Source organism: Sarcophilus harrisii, chromosome 3 (assembly GCF_902635505.1).
Source record: "Sarcophilus harrisii chromosome 3, mSarHar1.11, whole genome shotgun sequence".
Classification (NCBI taxonomy): domain Eukaryota; kingdom Metazoa; phylum Chordata; class Mammalia; order Dasyuromorphia; family Dasyuridae; genus Sarcophilus; species Sarcophilus harrisii.
In genome coordinates this window covers 563,604,691-563,618,709 of record NC_045428.1, presented here as the reverse complement: position 1 = coordinate 563,618,709, position 14,019 = coordinate 563,604,691, and the positions used below count along the sequence as shown (strand labels likewise).

At 40.9% G+C, this 14,019-nt stretch overlaps 2 protein-coding genes across 2 annotated transcripts; both read right to left on the bottom strand.

The window, feature by feature from the left end:
* Positions 1 to 1,080: 1,080 nt before the first annotated feature.
* LOC100926652 (phospholipase A2, membrane associated-like) lies at positions 1,081 to 3,750 on the bottom strand. The gene is made up of 5 exons (XM_003766467.2): positions 3,607 to 3,750; positions 2,893 to 2,942; positions 2,449 to 2,593; positions 1,886 to 1,992; positions 1,081 to 1,627 (listed from the first exon to the last, which is right to left on the bottom strand). The coding sequence occupies exons 2-5, from the start codon at positions 2,930 to 2,932 to the stop codon at positions 1,485 to 1,487; spliced, it is 435 nt and encodes a 144-aa protein (XP_003766515.1). The 5' UTR covers positions 2,933 to 2,942; positions 3,607 to 3,750; the 3' UTR covers positions 1,081 to 1,484.
* Positions 3,751 to 9,645: 5,895 nt separating this feature from the next.
* Positions 9,646 to 12,945, bottom strand: LOC100931218 (phospholipase A2, membrane associated-like). The gene is made up of 5 exons (XM_003764925.4): positions 12,879 to 12,945; positions 12,154 to 12,203; positions 11,712 to 11,856; positions 10,489 to 10,595; positions 9,646 to 10,241 (listed from the first exon to the last, which is right to left on the bottom strand). The coding sequence occupies exons 2-5, from the start codon at positions 12,191 to 12,193 to the stop codon at positions 10,099 to 10,101; spliced, it is 435 nt and encodes a 144-aa protein (XP_003764973.3). The 5' UTR covers positions 12,194 to 12,203; positions 12,879 to 12,945; the 3' UTR covers positions 9,646 to 10,098.
* Between the last annotated feature and the right edge of the window lie 1,074 nt (positions 12,946 to 14,019).

Sequence of the window (14,019 nt, the reverse complement as noted above, 5' to 3'; positions counted from 1 at the left end):
CTAGAGATTTGAACTCAAATCCTTGTACTCCAGATCCAGAGTGCCTTTCATACCCAGCACTGTACAGCTTCTTTAGACCAGACTAGATGTCATGTGTTTGTGATTTTTTTTCCCTCTCTACCACTGGCATAATTTGTGTTTGGTGTGTTGTTGTCCATCATTAGGGTGTAAATTCCTTGAGTGTAATGATTTTTTTTCCTTTTTTGTATCCATAGTGCTAAGTATAATACTTGGCATAGAGTAGGTGCTTAATAAATGTTTATTAAACTGAATCAAGTATGCAGAGGAGAAGCAGAAGTAGACTTGGGTATACATAATCCTTTACTACTATATTTAGAATTTTGTAATATTCTATCATAGTAGATAGAGCTCTGCACCTCAAGTCCAGGAAAATCTGGATTCAAATCTTGTCTTTGATTCCTGCTAATCATTTGACTTCCCAGGCCATTTTCCCTCCCTTTAAGTTCTAGATAGGATTAATGTTGTACTTTCCCTTATCAATGATATCACTGTATCTGGAATGCACTACATAAACATTTGGTAGAAAAGACTTGGCCATTTAAAAGGTGTTCAGTTCTGGCTGATAAGAGCAAGTACGTGCTTTCCTTTTGACATAAGTAGCTTAGAGACCTGTGGAGATTAAGGAGCTCTTGATAACAGGGGGTCCTGGAAACCATTTACAGAGAAGGTGAGTCAGCCTAGTTGGAAGCAGGGGGAGAGGGTCAGCGAAAGGTCTCTGGCCTGTTCCCAAACCTCCCTGGTCAGCAATTGCATTATTAGATTCAGCACTAATTATATATCTACTGTGAGGAATGCATAAGTAGCTCTTTGAGATCACAGATTATTCTCCTGAATACTTAGATACCTTCTAGTAGCAGAACCTACTTTTAACTCTGGGATTCTGTGTTTCTGAACCTTTCAGAGGAACAGTGACAAAGCAGAGGTGCTGGGTCTGCAGGTAAGAGAGAGCAGAACCACATTTCTTTCTCCTGTTTTCCTTTCCTCCCTCTCCCCCATCTTGTTTGACTCATATTGAGCAAATTTCCTTATGCCAAAAACACAAGATTGATTTAAAAAACAAAACAAAACAAGACAAAAACCAGGCCCAACCTTTTATTGATACTTCCCCCCTCCCGTCCCCCCGCCCTTTTCACTGTCACTTCCTAATAACCCTCCCCTCCTCATAACAATGAGGAACAGTTAAAGAAAGCAAATTAAAAGTCCCAACAGCAGCAGACTACAGGTATGGATTCCAACATCAGGCCTTTGGAATTGAGGTTGGTAATTTATATTAGAATGCCTAGCTCAAAGTAAGCAATTAATAAAGGTTTGTTGATTGGTTGCATTAATTAATCTGAATCCTGATGGCAAAGCAATACTATTCACAAAAGGATTGTTGTGTTAGGTTGGGTTGGGTTGATGGCTTTGGAATTGGGATCCTGAGGTTTCTTGTCAATTCTTGTTGAGAAAAGAGAAAATAAGCTTCAGCATCGGGGTTCATTCCCTTTACACAGAAAATTGGGGAAGTTGCGATATTTCACTTTATAACTCCTCAGGTTGTTCTTCATACAGTAGGCAGCAGCTTTATCACAGGAACAAATGGCCTTCTGACAACTGGACCCAGACCCTGTAAATTCAAAGAAATGAAGTGCTGGAAGGGGTGGTAATTTTCTATTTACAACTTTCCCTCTCCCCTGCCAAACTGAACCCCTTTATTGGGTGCTTTGATAGACACAGCCCCTTCCCCCGAGGAAGCCCCTAGTCTGAGGGGAGAATGCAGCCCTAGTTTCTAGGGAGTCTAGGAGCACTGCCCTTCCAGACACCATGTGAGGCTTCTGCGCATCTGCAGTGCCCAGTGGTGCCTCATTGTAATGTGTTATCTCACCACAGGTAATGGACCCAGACTGGTACTTGTAGTTGTAGGTCTGTGTTTTGGGTTTGCAGCCTTTCTTCTCCAGCTTAAAATAGCAGCAATCATGGGTGGAACAGCACCTAAAAGGAGGAGCCCTAGTGAATGCTCTCCTTCTGTCCTATTGGGAAGCAGGTGGTCAGCAAATAGGACAGTAAGAGAGGCCATGCAAGGAGGCAGCCTGCTGTGGTGGAAGGATCTAGTCTGGGAGTCAAAACACTTAAGTTTAGGATCATGCTCTTCTCATCTGTAAATCAGGGGACTCTAAGGTTCGTTTTAGTTCCAAACCTTCTATTTAATATGATTCTGAAAACTTCTCTGGTCTTAGGCTTCTCTATTTCCCTTTTGGAGGATTACTCCATGTGTATAGAAAGACTCCAAAGAATACTGGAGAAGGATACTTTTTTAGACTTTTGAAATGCATCTCTTTGGTGCTCTTTGTCTTTTCCATTAATTTGCATCTCCTGTAAGGGTTCCTTCTAGTGATTTCCGGGAAGTTAAGTTCACTTCCCTGGCAGGGCTGGGGAATAGCAGTTTACCTGTCAGTAGCATCCTTGGGGGTTCCTTTGCCTCCCAAGCCACAGTGACAGCCATAGAAGCCATAGTCAGTCAATGCATTCTTTCCCGTGAGCTTCCCAATCATGTTTTGGAATTGTAGCAAGTTCCCTTGTACCTCAGTTAAGCCTGCAAGAGAGATCAGCAGTCCCCAATAAGATGTGACCACCCCTCTGTCCTTGTTTTCACCATTGCTTCAGTCTGACCCTTCCCACTCTTCATCTGAGGGCAGAATTTTGCCCTATTTTCCTTCCAGTTTGTTTCTAAGAAGAGACAGTGAAGAATTAATTGGGATTGGCAAAGCTCAAGGAATGGAGAGGACTAGGGAACCCAAAAGATGCTGGGGAGAGGAACTTTTTACACAACCCAGGAGTTGTCCTTCCTGGGGCTGATTCATGGGAAAAGGTCAATTTATTGTCACTTCTTACCACAGATGATTAGTACAACTAGCAGCAAGACTATCTTCATTTTGAAGTCTCTGTGGGAGAAAATACAAACCTTATGTCTAGCTGCTCAAGTGAGATCCCCACACTCCTGCTTTAACCCTGGGGTGGCCAACTGCCATCTGGGAGGCGGGACTAGGTCCTTAATCTTATTGGAAGGGATTGTGGGAACCATCTACTGCAATCTATATCTGATCAAAAAATCCCTGTATGAAGTTTGTATTGTCACAGAAACATATTACCCAGACATTGCATCCTTTCCCTCAGCCCCCAACACTCTTTTGTTACACAAATGTACAATTCATATTCTCTAGACATACGAACCTTGTAATTCAATACAAACAGACCACCTCAATTCATACTCTTATTACAATACTTAGGGCTACAGAAATTCAGAGACAAATCAATACATAAAGAAGATTACTGGCACAGAGAATTGCACTCAGATCTTCTAAACAAAGGATTCTTAACCTTTTTAACATCCCAGTCCTCTTTAGCATTCTATTAACCCATTCTCAGAATCATGTTTTTGGATGCACAAAAAAAAAAAAAAAAATGGGATTAAAAAGAAAAGCAAATTATATTCTTAGTAGTTACTGAAATATTTAAAAAATTTAAGTTCACACACACCAGATAAAGAACTCCTTCATGCTCTAAATATACTTAATAATATAGAATCCCACAAACACAGACACATACTCTCTGACTTGGACAAATGTCTTCTGGTCTTTTGGACTCCAGATGCTGTTAGCTGTTTCTTGGTTAAATCTGTTCAGTAAATGGCTCTTGAGTCTAATTAGTCCTCAAGGCAGAGAAGCTCCATATATAGATCCAGGAGGACTCTGTTTCCAGTAACACCTCTTGGGGTAAAAGTTCCCAGAAACTGCCCAACACCAAGAGTCCACGTTGCAGGAAGAAGGGGTGGGGCCAAAATCTGCTTTGGAAATCCAGAAGGAGCTCTTTTGGGTTTCCTAAGAGGTATTCTCCTAGATGGGGAAGACAGTCTCTTTTGAATGAGTTCCAAGTGACAGGCTGACCTCTGACAATCATTTGGGTTAGATTCAGGGACTTTGTGTCTCAAGGATGGTTAGAGAACATACTCAACTTTCCAACTCATATTCTCCATCCTTCCTCAGACTTTGGACTGTGGCTTTTGACAACTCTGTAAACATTTGCCAGATTTCTTACTCATAGAAAAGACTCAACTACTCATTCAGCACCCCAACAAAGTGGCCACTCTGTACAGAACCCTATATAAGATGTGTTGATTATGATTGGGTGGGAGCAGAGAGAGGAGGAGAGAAAGAGGCTGAAAGAAAAGGCAAAAAATAGAGGTTAGAAAAAGGATGAGAAAGAGCTTACATATTTGACTTACTAGGGAGTCACTAAAATTGATCAAGTAGGGAAGTAGAATGATATTGGTAATATGGGATGTGTGGGATTATGAATTGTGGCATTGTGAAGAGGCCAAAATAATGTCACTTTGGGGACTAGAAAGGTATTCATATGCTCAGAGGAAATTAGGAAAATCAGAGAGGAGAAGTACTTTGTACATGTTGAATTTGAGATGCCTTTGGGAAATCTTGTTAGAAAAAGGGATTTTTTAAAAAAATTAAAGCTTTTTATTTTCAAAATATATATATGGATAATTTTCAACATTTACCCCTACAAAACTGTGTGTTCCAGTTTTTTCCCTCCCTTCCCCCTTCCCCCTTTCCCCAGTTGGCAAGTGATCCAATATATGCTAAACTTGCAATTCCTCTATACATATCTCCACAAATATCAAGCTGCACAAGAAAAATCAGATCAAAAAGGGAAAAAAAAAAAGAAAACAAAATGTAAGCAAACAATAAAAAGAGTGAAAATACTATATTTGTGGTCCACATTCAGTTCTCACAGTCCTCTTTCTGGGTATAGATGGCTTTCTTCCTCAAAAGACCATTGGAGTTGGTCTGAATCACCTCATTGTTGATAAAAGCCATATCTATCAGAAGTGGTCATCTTATAATCTTGCCTTGTTCTGCTCATTTCACTTAGCATCAGTTCATATAAATCTCTCCAGGCCTCTGTTAAATCATCCTGCTGGTTGTTTCTTACAGAACAATAATATTCTATAACATTGACATACCATAACTTATTCAGCCATTCTCCAACTGATGGGCATCCACTCAGTTTCCAGTTTCTGAAACAGGTAAGTTTTGATGAGGGAGAGACATGGAGGCAGAAAGGGTAGGGGGGAGACAGAGAGATTCGACAGAAAGACAAGAGATGTGAGCAATATTCATGAAGACAAAGGCATGGGAATTGATAAAGTCATTAAATAAGAGTATTTAAAGAGAAAAGGGTTCAGGACAAAACCAGGGAATGCCTACATTTGGGGGAAGTGATATGAAAGAAGATCCACCAAAGGAGACTTAGGAGCAGTGAAAGAGTAGGAGGAAAGCAATGTTGTCACAATTCAGAGAAGAAATTGTTAATATCCAGAAGTTGGTTAGCTATTGTCCTTCATTCTCTAAGAAAGACCAAAACTACATCACTATATTAGAATCAAGTTACAGTGTGTTCGACTGTGGCTGATCAGATCCATACGAGTTTGGAATGCTCTGCCACAGGTCGGACACAAATATGAACATTTTGGAGTAGCTTCTCTTACTTTGCACATCTCACATTTCTTCTGGTTTAATTCAGTTCTGCTTTGTTCATAAAGCACAGCACCTTCCTTGATGAGGGCACATCATGCTGGGCGGTCCTGTGCCAGTGCCTCCCACGTCATACAATCGATTCTAAAGTTCTTAAGAGACATTTTGAGAGTGTTCTTGTATCAGTATCACTTTTTCTGACTACATTGTAAGCACTTGCTCTGTGTGAGTTCTTCATAAAATAGTATTGAAGAGGGTAAAAGAGAAAAAGGCAAGCCCTTGGTAGCAGGGAGTAACACTAGAGAAAGCCTGAATTTTACTGCCCAAAGTCCCAGAGACAGGCAGGGAAGGGCACTGATGATCTTTATCTTTTGATCTTAATTGGGTCTTTTGTACTCCTAACTGGACCTTTATTATAGCACCACACTATCCAAATGTGGAAACATCATTGACAGCAAATAGTGACATTCTGAATGCTGTGGATAAATTCACTTACTTTGGCAGTATATTTTCCACATTGATAATGAGTTTGACACACACACATTGCCAGAGCTAGCTCAGTGTTTGGGAGGCTTTCCCAGGAAAGTGTGGGAGAGGAGAGATATTAGAATGACTACCAAACTGAAGATCTTCAGAGCTGTTGTGCTGATCTAATTATTGTTTGCCTGTGAAACTTGGACAATAAATCAGTTCCATGTTAGGAAACTGAATTGCTTCCATTTGAATTGTTTTACAAAAATTCTGAAGATCACCTGGCAGAATAAGATACTAGACATTGAGGTCCTATTCCAACGCTACTACAGAGAGCATAACTTGGTTGGGTTGGTCCCCTTGTTTAAATGCCAAATGTACACTTGGTCAAAAAATTATTTTATGGAGAACTCAGAGCAAGTGTTCACAAGGTGGTCAGAAAAAGAAATACAAGGACACTCCGAATGTTGTACCACAATTCTCTTTAATTGTTCTGACTCAGTTTCCCTAAATTGTCCTGACTGTTTCCCTAAATTGGTTCTGCCTCAGTTTCCCTAATTGTCCTGCCTCAGTTTCCCTAAATTGGTTCTGCCTTAGTTTCCCTAATTGTTCTGCCTCAATTTCCCTAATTGGTCCTACCTCAGTTTCCTTAATTATTCTGCCTCAATCCCCTTAGTTGAAAACCTCCTCTCTGGTTCATTAAGACTGGTATAACTCAGAGGTTATAAATTGCCAATGTGTAAACTCAGACAGGGGGACTCCAGACATTCTATCTCTAGTCAGACACTTTCTTAACTCCCAGTTTGTTAGAATTTATGGTTCTATCCCCCAACCTGTCAGAACTGAATTAATGATTCTAGCCTAGAGATTGCCAATCACCAGAGTTTGGACTCCACCTCCCCTGCCTTTGTTTAGCTACTGTGTATAAATATGTCACGGAGAACTCACTTTGGCTGCTGGATGCTGGCTGGATGCTGGATTCTTGGAGACAATAGTCTCATTCAGCCAACAAACCCTGGATCCATTTGGTCCCAGTATATCTCTCCCTTTCCAATAAAATATTAAAAAACTCTCTAATCTCTATCTTGCCTCAGTTTCTCCGGCATTACACGAAGGTCTCCCTTAAGAACTTTTTTTGGGGAGGATTTTGGAAAGATGGTAGTGTTAGTAAAATTCAAGCTTTCCAGTTCTTCTCCATAGACAGAATAGATTTGTGCCTCAGGGTAAACAGAGTGGTGAAAAATCAAGAAGACTTAAGGCAGAACAATGGTCCTCCTGGTACAACCCAAGAAGATCAGAAGAAAGCCCCCCAGACTGGGGATTAATCCATATGAAATGCAAACACTTCTAGGCTGGTTCCAAAACACCGAGTGGGGACCCCTGGGGCTAGCTGGGTTTGGCTGGAACCTCAGCAGGAACACAGAAACTTTAACCTCCTGTACTGTGTATGGAGTCCAGAGTCTGAATCCCAGAAGACTGGATGAATCTCAGCTGATTAGGAATGCCAGGCCCAGCTGTGCTATAGAGATGTCCCTGGGCCAGAAGGAGCCAGCACAGTGCGAGTGCAGAGGTAGTGGGGCAGGGATGCTGCTGGTTGCAAGCACTTGTAAGAGGATGGATGTCTTGGTTTGGTGTCCAGGTCAGAGGGGAAAGATGAAATGAAGCTAGAGTTACCATTCCCCATCCTACAATTAGAGGTGCTTAACTAATACTTCTCATTAAAAAAAAAAAAATGAACCTGCAAAGAAGAAAGATCCCAACCATAGAAACTTACTTTGGGAATAGAGAAGACTGGGGTTTATCTTCAGAGGAATACACTGAAATAAAGTCTCTTCTTTCCCAAAGAGTAACATTAAATGGCTCCCTGCCCAGAGAGAATTTGTAGAACTCAAAAAAGAATTTAAAAATCTAATAAGAGGAGCAGCTAGGTGGTGCAGTGGGTAAAGCACTAGCCCTGAGGTCAGGAGGACCTGAGTTCAGATCTAGCCTCAGACACTTAACAATTCCTGGCTGTGTGGCCCTGGGCAAGTCACTATATCCCAATTGCCTCAAAAAAAAAAGTATGACAGACATTGAGAAAAAAATAAATAAAAACCATCCAAGAAAAATAAGAACTACAGCCCCCACAACCTTTTAAAGAGAAAAAGGTAAACTATGCTCCTGTTCAACAGGATATTGAGTATATTTGAAATCCTGGAAAACCCAGAAAGGACAACACTAGACATCTAGTCTCCTGAAAGGGACCCTACCAAGTCACACTCATTACTCCAATGGCAGTAAAACTCAATCTCCCCAGCTGGACTCATAACTCCAGGATTACACCAAGTCATTGTTTATCTTCCTGCCAGATACCTTAAGATACTCTTGTGAGTGTGTAGAAGGCCTCAAATTTCTGTTTAGTAGGAACCCTGTGCCCTTTGACAGGTAGATGAAAAGAGGTGAAATTTGTCATTATGGAGCAACCTGCTAGTGGCTGCTGGGGATCTATTTCTGACCAGTAGAATAAATCCCTTCATGTGAGAGGATGATAACAATACAAGGAGACTAAGAGACAGTTGCATTCTCTGACCTCTCTCCTCTTCTCTCTTGCCTCTGATTTATTTCATTCCCAATTCACAAGTGACATCTGCAGCTGATTTGCTATTCCTTCAAATGGGGGCTTTCGGAGAATCGACCTGCCCCTTCACACTTAGGCATGGTCCTTAACAATTTGTTCTCTCCAGAAGCAATTGCCTTCTCTTTCCCTCTAGAAAACAAAGTTCCCTGTGCTAACGATGACAGCATTACTCCTCATTCTTCTCTCTGATTCCTTAAGCTTTGGAACCCACAAATGTGAAGATAATTCCTTAGTCAAAGTCAATAGGTGGAGGGGGGGAGAGTCACCCATACCCACAGAGTAACCATCTCTGGCCAAATGCAGTATTTTCAAGAATCCCTCTCCCTAATGTTATCTCTTCAAAACTCTTTGAAGTGGTAAAATAGGTACCTGGAGTGGTAATGTGGGGAATAGATAAGGTGAAGAACTTACAGGAATGTATGAATTCTTTTTCTGTATTTTATTTTCATTATTTCTGTGTTTCCCCATGACCTGTATAATATGTGCAGGCTCATATCTACTTGCCAGCTAGAAACGTATTTACTTAACCTGAGCTGATGACATTTGTTGGTATTTGACATTTATTGATATTTAGTCTATTAGCTGGACCACTGGAGTAGGGAAACAGAAACCTTCCATTCCAATCTCCCCAAATAGCAACAACCAATTAGATGCCTCCCCCTCCCCTTCTCAATGCTCTCTTACTTGTGATGTAATTTCTTGTATAAAAGCTGTGTATCTTTACTACTTCTTTAGCCCTCCTACCGGAGCTTTCTCTTTCTTATCTCGAGATGGGACGGTTCATCCTCTGGAGGTTTTCAATAAACAACTTTTCTGCCTTCTCCTGAGTGATCTCTGAGTAGTCATTTTGGGTAAGGGTCTTCTACATCCCTCACAGTAATATGAAATACATTCAGGAGAGTGATAGATTTGAGAGAGCATAATTATAAAACAATGTTATAGAAATAGCCTGTTATAGATTCAGTGCATGACAAAAAGATGTTATGTCAAAGGCATCCATCACAGCTTACAAATGTTTTGCCATTTTATTATGTGAATAGCTTACAGCAGTTAGCAAGGAAAAAGGTTTTAACAATTAAGGGGAAAGACAATTCTTTAGTGGAACTCAGTTAACCAGGAGGAAAAAGATATTAAAGGGAAGACACTATGAAGTCAGACAGAGTCCTGAAAAGGAGTTACACCATAAACAGATCTTTTATAGAGGAAGTTCAATCTCGGGAGTTTGAAATCATAACTTGGATTTCTGATTGGTTAAGTAAAGGTGGGATTTGTAGAGACCTCCACCTGGGATGGAACTGTAATTGTTAAGTCCACTTGAACAGAAGATCTACTTCTCAATACCTCATCATTTCCCTTTTTTAATTTGCTAAAGAAATTTAGAGAAAAGTGAGTGGGTCATCCCTAAATAATAGAGGGTCTAGGAGGCTCCTTGTCAATTCTTGCTGAGGAAGGGGAAAAGAAGCTTCAGCATCGGGGTTTACTCCCTTTACACAGAAAATTGGGGAAGTTGCGATATTTCACGTTATAACTCCTCAGGTTACTCTTCATACAGTAGGCAGCAGCTTTATCACAGGCACAAATGGCCTTCTGACAACTGGACCCAGACCCTGTAAATTCAGAGAAATGAAGTGCTGGGAGGGGTAGTAACTTTCTATTTATACCTCTGCCTTTCCCCTGCCAAGCTGAACCCTTTTATTGGGTGCCTTCCCCTTCCCCCGAGGAAGCCCCTAGTCTGAGGGGAGAATGCAGCCCTAGTTTCTAGGGAGTCTAGGAGTACTGCCCTTCCAGACACCATGTGAGGCTTCTCCACATCTGGAATGCCCAGTGGTGCCTCATTGTAATGTGTTATCTCACCACAGGTAATGGACCCAGACTGGTACTTGTAGTTGTAGGACTGTGTTTTGGGTTTGCAGCCTTTATTCACCAGCTTTAAATAGCAGCAATCATGGGTGGAACAGCACCTAAAGGGAGAAACCCTAGTGAATGCTCTCTGTCTGTCTTATTGGGAAGCAGGTGGTCAGCAAATAGGACAGTAAGAGAGGCCATGCAAGGAGGCAGCCTGCTGTGGTGGAAGGATCTGGTCTGGGAGTCAAAACACCTAAGTTTAGGATCATGTTCTTTTCATCTGTAAATCAGGGGGTTGGACTGCCTGTTCTCTAAAGTCCTTTTCAGTTCCAAATCCTGTATTTACTGGAGAGTCTCTGATTCTGAAAACTTCTCTGGTCTCAGGCTTCTCTATTTCCTTTCTGGAGGATCGCACAGACATGTACAGAAAGATTCAAAGGAATGCTGGTGAAGGATACTCTTTTAGACTTTTGCTGTTGAAATGCATCTTTGGTGCCCTTGCCTTGTACCCTCTCCATGATGTGGCTAATGTATAGACACCAGATGATGGTGGGTACCAAATGTTGGAGTCTGGTCATGTGAAGATTACACAATGGCCACTCCCTTTGACAAAAGGTAGGTTTATTTAAGGGAAGAGGTTACAGATAAAATGACGGGATTTAATAGACACCAGGAATTGTAAATATGAATAGAGTTGGAAGAACATATAGGAGATGAGTTCCTTAGTACAACTCACAATTACCAGTAGAAAGGGAGCACTCAGTGAGGTTGGGGTATGCCCTTAGTTGGCAGGCTAAATTCTGAAAGGGATTTAGCATCATTAAGAGTTAGCTACAAAAAGGAGACGTGGGATTGAGAAGCATAGTGGAGTTAGGAGAGATATCATGTCATGGGGGAGGAGTAAGGGCAAAGACACTGGCAGAGCGCCAGTGGCAGATTGATACTGGCAGCAGTGACTCCATGAGCCCTAAATTGTTTTATGGGGGAATTTAGTCTCAGGGACCTGACATAACTTGGATTTCTGACTGGATAACCTCCAGAAAGTAGGACCACAGAACTAAACTGATGTCCATTGTCAAGAGTCTTCTTTCTGCCTGCTCCCAGAGAATAATTTTTATCAGTTCTTCAGTTTTTCTCTCTGCCAACCATACCCACCATTTAGGACCTCATCATAGTGAATTCTAAAGAAGTTAGAGTAACAATCCTGGCAGGGCTGGGGAACAGCAGCTTACCTGTCAGTAGCATCCTTGGGGGTTCCTTTGCCTCCCAAGCCACAGTGGCAGCCATAGAAGCCATAGTCAGCCAATGCATTCTTTCCCGTGAGCTTCCCAATCATGTTTTGGAATTGTAGCAAGTTCCCTTGTATCTCAGTTAAGCCTGCAAGAGAGATCAGCGGTCCCCAATAAGATGTGATCATCCTTCTGACCTTACTTTCCACCATTGCTTTAGTCTGACCCTTCCCACCCTTCATCTGAGGAGAGAATCTTGCCCTATTTTCCTTCTAGCTTTTAAGAAGAATCAGTGAAGAATTAGTTGGGATTGGCAAGGTTCAAGGGTTGGAGAGAACTAGGGAGCCCAAAAGATGCTAGGTGGAGGAGCTTTTTATACCACCCAGCAGTTGTCCCTCCTGGGACTGATTCATGGGAAGATGTCAGTTAGGTGGTCACTTCTTACCACAGGCCATTAGTACAGCTAGCAGCAAGACTATCTTCATTTTGAAGTCTCTGTGGGAGAAAATATAAACCTTATGTCTAGCTCCTCAGGTGAGATCCCCACACTCTTGCTTTACCCCTGGGGTGGCCAACTGCCATCTATCTGGGAGGTGAGACTAGGTCTTTAATCTTATTGGAAGGGATTGCAGGAACCATCTACTCCAATCTATATCTGATCAAAAAATCCCTGTATGAAGTTTATATTGCCACAGAAACATATTACCCAGACACTGCACCTCTTCCCTCAGCCCCAAACACTGTATTGTTACACAAATGTACAATTCATATTCTCTAGACACACAAACATTGTAATTCAGGTACAAAAACAAACACTCAAGACTATCTCAATTCATATACTTATTCCTTTTCTGGTACAAAGAGCTGTACTCAGACCTAATTCAGATCCATAATCTTTTTAACATCCCAGTCCTCTTTAGCAGTCTGATGAAACCTTTGAACCCATTATCAAAATCATGTTTTTAGATCCATAAAATATATAGGATAATAAAATAAACCAAATTATATTAAAAGTAGTTATTGAAATATTTTTAAAAATACAAGTTCATAGTTACCAAATAAAGAACTCCTTCATTCTCTAAATATATAAAACAATATAGAATCACACAAACACAGACATGTACTCTGACTTGGACAAAAATGTCTTCTGGTCTTTTGGGCTCCAGATACCTTTAGCTGTTTCTTGGTTAAATCTGTCCACTGCGGGGCTCTTGAGTATAAGTGGTCCTCAACACAAAGAAGCTCTATATATAGGTCCAATGGGACTCTGTCTCCAATAGCTTTTGGGGGTGGCTGAGAGTTCCCACCTTCTGGGCGTGATAATTCCCAGAAACCTGTCCAGTCCTCTAGAGTCCACATTGCAGAAGGGGTGGAGCCACAGTCTGCTTTGGGAGTCCACAAGGAAGCTCCTCTGTCTCTTAGGAGCCATTCCTCCAGAAGGGAAAGGCAGTCAGTCTCTTGATGGAATTATAGGTGACAGGCATATAGAGAGAGACAGAGATAGACAAATAGTGAGAGAGACAGAGATGTGAGGATCACATATATAGAACTATGAGCCATTTTCATGAAGAAGAGAATTAAAGCCCTAGTGAAATGATAAAAGTTTTTAACAAGGAAAGGGGATACAAATAGGGCTTTTCTTGTGGAGTAGAGGATTGGCATGATATCCTGGCTTTCTGATTGAATATGGTGATTGTGGAGTTATAAAGGTTTTATAAATACAAGAAATTCAACTAACAATTCAACCAGAAGCCTCCTCCTGGGGACTAAAGTTCCATTTAATAAACAAAAGATCCAATTAAGATTAAAAAGTCAAGGTGAAGTGGTAAAATAATCCTAGAAACTTGTCCTGGAGTTATAGAACATGAGGGGAAAGTAGAAATAGAAAAAATCCACCAATCATCAACTCAAAGAGATACTTTGTGGAAAACACATAGGAACATTATTGCCCAATTTTGATACTCCCTATCTTAAAGAGAAAATTTGGCAAGAAACAACAACAACAACAACAAAAAACAATTCAAATATACTGGCGCTACCATTAGAATTGTACAAGACTTATCAGCAGCTACAATAAAAGACTACAAGTCTTGGAATCATATCTACAGACAAGCAAAAGAAATATGCCTTTGGCCAAAAATATCATATCCAGCAAAATTATCTATAATTTTGAATGAGAAAAAATGGACATTCAATGAATTTGCAGATTCAGGACTTTTTATCAACCAAACTTGAACTTGACAGAAAATTTAACATATAACCAACATCAAAGAGCAATTGCAAGGAACTCAACATGGACAAATTGTTTAAA